This window comes from Numenius arquata, chromosome 5 (genome assembly GCF_964106895.1).
Source record: "Numenius arquata chromosome 5, bNumArq3.hap1.1, whole genome shotgun sequence".
NCBI lineage: Eukaryota > Metazoa > Chordata > Aves > Charadriiformes > Scolopacidae > Numenius > Numenius arquata.
In genome coordinates, this window is record NC_133580.1 from 51,294,374 (window position 1) to 51,303,689 (window position 9,316).

At 53.3% G+C, this 9,316-nt stretch overlaps 1 protein-coding gene across 1 annotated transcript; it reads right to left on the reverse strand.

The window, feature by feature from the left end:
• Positions 1-2,892: 2,892 nt before the first annotated feature.
• Positions 2,893-5,514, reverse strand: LOC141465107 (uncharacterized). The gene has a single exon (XM_074148326.1). It carries the CDS (start codon positions 5,512-5,514, stop codon positions 2,893-2,895), a length of 2,622 nt encoding a protein of 873 aa, XP_074004427.1.
• Between the last annotated feature and the right edge of the window lie 3,802 nt (positions 5,515-9,316).

The following is a 9,316-nucleotide window of genomic DNA, read 5'->3' on the forward strand; positions in this document are numbered from 1 at the left end:
AGCCAGGTACCCCAGAGAAAGAATAGAGTATCCCTGCAGTCCCACGAGACATATCCAGAGATAAGCAGATGGTCTACACGGAGAATCTCCTCAGGTTAAATTACACGTTTGGTACCTTCCTGTCCCTTGTGGGCTCTTTTTAGACTCTCAGGAGGACCCCAATATTTTTGCTGTCACCACCAAAGCTTATTTTTACGTCACTTGTTCCACTTGAATCAAAATTCCACATCTTAGGCCCTAGTTTTTCAAAAGTTAATCTGAGTTACTGCCACCAGGACTAGACCAGTGGGGTCACTGAGCTGCCCACGCGGATCTTCACAGCCCAAAGCAGAGACATTCAGGCTGGGCCAGCTCTGAGAACTGCCTCTTCAATCTTCCAAGTGGGAACCAAGGAAAGCTGGAGCACTGCAGATAGGTTGGGGGTTTCCACAGGCCAGAGCTTGCATGCTCTGCGCAGACAGGCTCCCTCCACTCCAGAGCGCAGAGGACAGGGGCAAAAACACCAGGGAATAAATATGATTGTGTTACCCGTTTGGCTTTAAAAAGCAGGCAAGTTTGTGTAATATCTTTTATGGGATGTACCGAAATCACTGGAAAAGGAGGAAAAACTTCTGTCTCAAGGTCCTGCCCCCAGCCTGCACCCGAAGTCTGTCGCAGCAGCAGCGATTTTGGTGCCACCATGAAAACTGCCCTCCTTGGTTTGTGGTGATAATACAAGTGACACTAAAAAGGGGTGGGGGGCAGGGGGGAACTTCATAGTTTTGCAAACTTTCCAAACCTACGTGCTCTGCAGAGGGCAGCAGCTCCTTGCAGCTCCAGGGGATGCTGCTGCCATGTGCAGGGGCCTGCATCCAGCTAAAACTGTCTTGGAGATGTAGGAACCCCTTTCCCTATGGCTATACCATCATCCCAGGGCTAACCCCTGCTGTGCCACACTCTCCCCGTGCAAGTTTGGAACTGAAGAGTGGATAATGTGAATTTTCTGTCGTTCCCTTGTGCTCCCAAAACAGGTTAGAGGGGTCAAGGCTTTGTACAAAAGGGTAAGTATTCACAGGGAAAATTAATTCTTATGAAACATGTAAGGTGTTAGCAAGTAAGAAGAGGGCTTTAACCAAAATAACCAGGTGTTTTCTGTGAGGCTTTGTTATGGGTAAAACGAAGGGATCAGCAGAGCGCAGAGGGGAGAGAGAGGGGTGGGTGGGAGAGCTCAGCCCCCCGTGCCAAGGGTGAAGGGGCTGCTTTCGTGGTGCTTGGAGGGGGAAAAAGGATTCCTGTCTCTTGAGACAGTGATTTGTTTATCCACGTTCTCATGAGCTCGGTTATGATGCGTGCTTCTTAAAGAGAAGTGTTTTTATCAAGCCCGTATATGTAAGTTTCACTTTTCTTTTAAAAAAGCATGCCGTGGCAACACGGTGGGGTTTGGTGCTTCCCAGCCCCATGTTTGTGAAAAGTGGGGGGTTTAACTCATTTCCTGAGCCAGCCCAGCAGCTGCCTGTTGGGTTAAAGACCAGTTCTTTAACTTTTTTATTTCAACCTGGATTGCAAAAGGCTTTTTGTCTGCTCCGCCCCCCCTCCGGCCCCTTCCCAGCCCCCTCCCGGCCCACCGCCCCCCCCCTCGCCCCTCCCGCCCCCCCCCATTCTCAGAGGGACCGGCACCTCCAAGATGAGATCAGACACGTGGCCTGGAAATGAGGTGGCTATTCTAGTTTTTGACATTTTCAATGTTTTTAAGTTGCTTGAGACCCCCTATGTATATCTTGAGACTCCTTCTGGATTCAGAAGGAGGGGGGTGATGCAGGTCGGGAGAGGCAGAATGGAAGAAGGGGAGTGTGTTTATGCACCAACTCAGACCCCCCACTCTTTAGCCCAAGGCAGAAATCTTTGTGTTTCAGTGAATATGCTGCAAACAAAAAGCAAGTGAGGGATTTTGGCCTACAAAAGGGGAAAAAAACCCAAACCACCACTCACATCTTTTCTTTTTACCAGAATTTCTCTTTACCAGTGTATCCAAAGTTACAAGCCTGGGCAGTGAGCAGCTGAGTAGGCGGGGATTGAATAGACAGTCCATACTCTAACAGGCAAATTTTATTGAGTACATGCACAACTACGCAAAGCAAAGCGGTGATGTCCAGGCTCTGAAAATAATATCTCACCAATCCGTTGGCCAGACGGCCTGGGAGTCTCGAGAACCCGGAGATAGTTGCTGCAAAGTTCCACGTGGATTCAGCTCCTTTAAGTCCAAGGTGATTACGGGGTCTTTTGTTTTGCTCATCTTTTATCATCTTTCCAGGTCTTTGAGGCTGGTTACACCTCTGCCATCTTCAGTGGGTGCTTTTCCAGGCTCAGGCATTACAGTCCCTTTTCTTTCCTTCCAAAGATACTGTCCTTGGCTTTCCTTATCCCCTTCTCCCCTGCTTAAGGAGTCTTAAATCACACAAGAGCAGCTTCTGCTCATTAGCATTTGGGGATGGGAGGTTAAAAGGCAAGTTACTTATGCTAACTCTTGCTTTTTTACTGTGAGGGTGATCAAACACTGAAACAGGTTGCCCAGAGAGGTTGTGGAGTCTCCATCTGTGGAGATAGTCAAAACCCCTGGACACAGTTCTGGGCAATCTGCCCTAGGTGATTCTGCTTGAACAGGGCGGGGTTGGACTGGATCATCTCAAGAGGTCCTTTCCAACCTCAATCATTCTGTGATTCATGCCAACCGCAGGCTTCTTGGCCTGCCCTCCCCTCCTGGATGGCCCTCATAACAGAGGAGACCATCCCTCACATCAAGGTCTGGTATGGCGTGTGTCCCCACCGCTCAACGCCTACTGGGTTGCAGCCAACAGCGGAGCTAAAAGTTCTTCTTGGTGGCAAACACAGAGGCCAACCCAGTCTTGCCCTTGACTACGGTAGGAGGCTCTTGGCCAGCCCCAGTCCTTTCACCTGGTTGTCAATGCAGAGTTTCACCTGCCTTATCCTATAACAAGTTGCTACCATGGCAAAGCACAAGCAGATTTGCATTAGCAGTATAACTACAACAGGGTGCAGGAGCGCGTTGAAGATGCCGGTGGCAGTGGGGGACCAGCCGAAGAAAATTTCCCACCAGCGGTGTTCTCCCACCCTCTTAATTCGTTCCATTACTTGTTTTATAACATTGCCATCATGATGTACAGTTATTAGGATCTTTTTAGCTTCTGCCTTAGCATTTTCTAACAGCTGCTGTAAATTTGCATGCTCTAACATTTCTTTTACAAGTGACAAGTCCATACCGATGGGAGTCGGGGTTATACTACGATACAAGGTATAGTTTCTGATTAGCAACTGGCTAGTAAACACGGGCGGTTTATACACAAAATCACAGCCTCTAATAATAGCTACATTGCAAGCACACATATTCGAGTCATTAAACACGGTCTGATTATAAACGTCATTAATTTGCACGTATTCACACATCGTTCTAAAACACACGCACCCTTTCCCTACGTACACTAACACGGTTCTGTTACTGCTCAGGGGATTGATCTCAAAATGACACACCCCTTCTCTGGTGTCAAAGCAAACATCGCTCGCCTTAAGGGCATCATCTTCGCATATGAAGCCCAGCCCCCTTTCCAAAATACAGGCTTCCAAATCGACCGATTGCCATTTCCCATGAGACACCCTCGCCCACATGCGGTGGTCCAGGGGGTAGACCACGGACCCGTTTGTGTTAACCCCCAGGGCCACGATGGGGTAGACCTTTTCGATGCGGGCCTCTGCCACGGTCAGGACGTGGGCGATGACTGCATTGAGGACCTGGTCGTGGGTGAAGTTGACGAGCCTCCACCAGGCTTGGAGCTGCCGCTCCTTCTCTGTGGCCGCATCCCACACGATCTTTCGGATCTCAGTGGGGAGGACGCCATTGTCGCCGTCTCTCAGGATACCTGCAACAACACTTTGCACCCACATCTGGGCCTGGATGCAACTAAGAGCAAGGGAGACGTTATTTTGTTCAATACCCAGTGCTCGCAACAGCACCTGGTGGTCTTTCTCACTTATTTGTTCCCAGGTGGGTAACACCTCTGACACGAGCCACTGCCCCATCCCAAGGCTGGCTAGGGATGAATTCAGGGGGTTGAGGAGGCCCTGCATGCCTGAGGTGACAGCCTCCAACTTGTTGGCTAAGACCTCAACATTCATGCTGTTGAGGACTCCCAGCCCAGCACCTCCTCCTCCCAGTGCCGTGGCCAGCAGGTCTCTCCTGGCCCGGGTCTCCTGGATGGAGCGGCTGTGGAGCCATGCCAGCCAGCCAGTGTGGAGGGTGGACAGGAAGGGGGTACAGTGGGGTCTGACGGATGAAATATTAACAGTGGACAGGGACAACACCACCTTCTTCAGTGACCGGACAGGCCCAGTCAACAGCTCTTGGATATGATTTTTCTTGACTACATAAGGGCCTATTTTGGAAACAAAAGGGCGCAAGACAGCAATGATGGTAAACTCCTTTTTAAATCCTTCAGGGCCTCCTATCCACCACTTTCCTCCAAGCTCAGGGGACATTTCTACGCTCAGGTTTCCTCGACACCATACCTGGAGGTTTATGGCCGGGTGTGGGCAGCGTCCATAATCCTGATTATACCACGAAGCCTCCATGCCTAATTCAGATCTATTAAGTGTTTTGCTCTCGCGGAGGCAGTTTACTGGCACGACCCACTTGCCTTTAGGGGCAGCGATAGTCACAGTGGTGCCATCGATTTGCATTGGGTCAGTCACACTTTCTTGAGAGTATCTAATTTCCAATTTTACTTGGTTGCCAACTTCAGCGTATGGGGCTGCATGCCAGGCCAAAAAGTGGCACTTTGAGATCTTAACAGCAGCAAAGGAGTGCATCATGGGGCTAATCTTGAATTTAAAAGACAGCCCCACGCTGTTGTGGGCCCAGAGGCAGACCACAAAGACTGGCTGGACCAAAGTAAAATTGCACCAACAGTCCAATTTTTCCACAGCACAGTTTTTTTTAAGATTCTTCTTAGTTTTTACTTCAGTTACAGAGATTTGAGTTACCCGCTGGTGAGTGGATCCATTAATTACCCTGCACCCTACCTTTATTTCTTGCCCCACCTTCCCCAGCAGCTGTGGGAGTCTGTTTATGCTATCCCAGCTCCACTCGTTTTCCAAGTACACCTCCGTCCCGTGCATAACCACCGTTGACAAATTTAAGCCTTTGTTAGAATTTAAACCCATGCTTCCCGTGTATTTTATGTGAGCTTGAGACCAGGGCCAATCAGTCCCACTTCTTGTGTACCTCCTAACCCTGTGCTGGGCTGTGGCCCGTGTTTCAGGGTGCCTTTCTGAGCGGGAACGATTGACATTTTGTCTGAGATGCTGATGGCTTGGTTGGGCGTGTTGGGTGCTCAGCACTATGCACATACCAGAAAGCAAAGCAAATCCTGCAACCAGAGATCTGAAAGCATTTTCCCTGCAGCGCAAACAAGGCTGGTGATGCCGCGAAGTTTGCCCTTCCCGCTGGTCACAGTCGCCTTCCATTTTCCTTTATCTGCAAAACATAAGCAAGACGGGCTCTCCAGCCCCGTTAATTTCCCTTCCATGCTTTTAATTGTGAAGAATGGAGCCATTTTTCCTGCCTTTTTGCCCCTTTTCTGATTGCTACCTGGTACACGGAGGGGCTGGCCTTGTTCACAACTCTAACGGGCCCCATCCATTGGGATTCCAGCACCTGGTTCTTCTCTCTAACCCCCCGATACATTACCAGGTCCCCCGTGTTCCACTCCCCAGGGCGCAGCAGCATTCCCAGCTGCTTATCCATCTTGGAGATGTTGGTCCCCTGCACCGAGGCAAGCTGGTGGTATATAGCCAACACTGCCCTCAGCACATCCTGGACCCACCTGTCCATCAGGACACGGGGCTGCAGTCCATCTGGTGGCTCTCCTCTTTGCCACCAGGGTCCCAGCAGCTTCAGGTCTTTTCCAGGAGGCAGCTTTTTGGGAGAAGGCGCTTGAGATGCCATAGCCGCCCGTAACGCCAGCAGGACCAGTGGGAGCTTCTGATCCCAGTCTTTCTTTTGCTGTTTCATGAGCTTCCTCAGTGCCGCCTTCAGTGGTTCGCTGGGCCCCTCTGCTGAGCCGGGCTTCTGGAAATGCCCCGTGATGTGAAGCTTCTGCTTGATATCCAGGGCCTGACACACCCCTTTTGTGACTTCTCCAATGAAGCGTTGGCCGTGGGCCGAGTTGATCTCCTTTGGTACGCCCCACTGTGAGAAGACATACTCTACCAGAATCTTTGCGGTTGCGCTGGCCGTGTTGTTTCGAGCCGGAAATGCTTCCACCCACTTGGTGAAGTCATCGCTGATCACCAGGCAATACCTGTTCCCTTGGGCTGTTTGGGGCAAGGGGCCAATAAACTCCAAATGCAACTTGCTCCACGGCCCAGAAATCCTCTGGTGGCCCAGGAGGGCTTTGGCTGTTTTGACATCAGGATTGTTGGCCGCGCACGTCAGGCAGTTGCTGACATACCTCTCTACGTCCTCTCTCATTTCGGGCCACCACCCAGCACCCTGCAGCCTCACCATGGTCTTGTCTGCCCCCAAATGCCCTTGCTCATGAGCCAGGGCCACCAGCTCCATCCGGATGAGTTCAGGCACCACCCAGACAGGGAAGTCTGCCCCTTCCCTCCGCGCCAGGACCAGCCCCGAGACATCCTTCCACACCTTGCACCCTTTATACTCTCTGCCCTTCGCTAACTCCCAGATGCTGGGGTCTTGCGCCTGCAAGCCCAGCAGGTCCACGGTCTCAGAGCTTCTGGTGGGAGCCACCAGCACAGGGCCATTCTCTGAGGATTTGCTGGCCTTCCACATCAGCCCTTCCTTTGCACCTTGCTTGGCTTTGGTGTCTGCCTCCTTGTTCCACTTGGCCTCCTCTGTTCCCTTCTTGTGGGCCTTGACCTTAATGATCTGGGCCGGGTGCGCCCTCCGTTCCGCCAGCCTCACAAGGTACAGCAGCTTTTTGGCATAGGTGACGGGGTTGCCATCAGCAGACTGCATGTCCCTCTCCCTCCAGAGCGGCAGCCACTCCAGCACCACTCGCACCACCCAACCTGAGTCTGAAAATATGGCCACCGGCTGGTCTGCTGGCGTGTTTTCCAGGGCCACCATCACAGCCACCAGCTCAGCAGCCTGGATGGAGTGTGGCAGGCACTTCCCCTTCACCACCTCCCCGGTGCCCTGGTTGATGGCGGCATAGCCCGTGTAGGTCATTGTTTTCTCATGGTAGTTGGACCCGCCTACAAACCACACGACATAGCCGCTCTCCTTGGCCTCCGACAGGCTGAGGCCACTCTCAAACAGGGGCACCTGCTGCAGCTTGGGCTCAGCTGGGGGACTCCCCAGCTCCTCCCTGTCCCTCTCTCCGCTGATTACCACCTCATAAGCACAGGGGGAGGGCTCCCCCACCTCCCTGGGGACCTCCTTGTCGGTCAACGCCAACGCCCAGTTGGCCATCCTGGGGCAGCACAGGGGAACCTCCTCCCCCTTCCCCGACAAGAGGTACCTCACTGGGGCACGGGAGGTCCTCAACAGCACCGGGGCCAACCCCACCAGGTACTCCCAGTGCTGCAGGGCCCAGGTCAAGGCTAAAACCTCCTTCTCATAGTCAGTGAACTGCTGCTCGGCTGGCGTCAGGAGGCGCGAGGCATGGGCAATGGGGAGGAGGTGGGCACCATGCTGCTGGCCCAGGGTGGCCCTCAGCCCCCTCCCCGTGCTGGCCAGTTGCAGGATGTAGGGTCTGTCCCCCCGGGGACGTGCCAGCACAGGGGCTTGTGCCACACTCTCCTTTAAGGTCTTCACTGCCTCATCCTGCTCCGGCCCCCATTCCCAGGCGGTGTCCTTCTTCAGGAGGTGGCAGAGGGGGGCAGCTTTCTCCGCATAGCCCTCAATGAACTCCCGGGAGAACCTCAGGAGAGCCAGGAAGGACCTCAGGGTAGTAGTATCAGCTGGCGCTGACACTTTCTGTATTAACTCAACCCTCTGCTTCTCCAGAGAGCACCCTTCCTCCCCCAGGGTCACCCCCATATAAGAGACCTCCTTCCAGCACAGCTGGGCCTTCGTGGGGCTGACCCTGAAGCCTGTCTTCTGGACAGCCTCCAACACCTCCGCCAGCACCACAAGGTTCTCCTCTTTTGTCCGGGTGTGGATGAGGACATCACCAGCACAGGACAGCACGCTCTCCCGGTGGCTGAGCTTCTCCCACATCCTCATCACATGCATGTGGCAGATAGCGGGGGCATTGTGGAAGCCTGGGGGGACTCTGGCGAAGGCAAATTGCCGTCCTCGAAGGGTGAAGGCAAACTTGTGCCAGGACTCAGGGTGCAAGGGGATGGCAAAGGACGGGCTGGTCAGGCTGAGCACCGAGAACCACTGGGATCCCCGGCAGATGGCCGCCATCATGTCTGGGTACTTGGCCACTGCAGAGGTCCGCAGCGGGATGACACGGTTCAAGGCGCCAAAGTCGACTGTCAGCCTCCACGTTTTCCCATCAGCTTTCCGCAGGGGCCACAGCGGTGCGTTGCTGGTGCTCTGCTGCTCCACCAGCACCCCCTGCTCCAGCAAGGTTTTGACAGTATCCCACAAGCCATCCTCAGCCTCAGCTGGGTATTGGGGCTGCGGCTGAGGAGGGGGATCTGGTCCTTTGACTGCCACGACAGCGTCAATCTGCCCACAGTCCAGCTTGGTCCTTGCCCAGACCTGGGGGAACTGCTCTGTGACCCGTTTCACTCGGGGCTCCCACTCAGGGTGGACCAGGAGCTCAGGAGCTTTCACTGACATCACCCTGTGACTTGCCGGGATGATAGGTGTGTCACTTTGGGGGCAATGTAGCAATGCTTGGTTTGCAAGGTCCACCACCACCCCCATCTTTTTCAGCGCAGAGATGGCTAAAGTTCCCGGCTTTCCCTTTATTTCCATTTTCCCAAATTTTTCAGACCCTTTGGCAGTCCCAATTTCAAAGGGTATGGGCCCTGTGAACGGCACTGAGGATTTTTGGCCGTTCAGCCCTGTCATTTCAATAATTTCACAGGTTTGGAAGACCCCAGCTTCGCCAGGGGCCATATTCAGAATTGAATAAGAGGCACCAGTATCAATTAACATCACTTGTCCAAGCACCCCTCCTCCAATAGTTATATCAACTATCAGGCGCCCCCACGAATCGGTCTTAATCGGTGCCACAAAAAGGGGCGATGCGGGTGCCTGGCAGCCCTATTGCTGAGCCTTAGACCCCGGGTCAATCGGGTTGGAGCTGCTGTGCTTTTTGGCCTCATGCAGGAGCAGTTTGTCTAA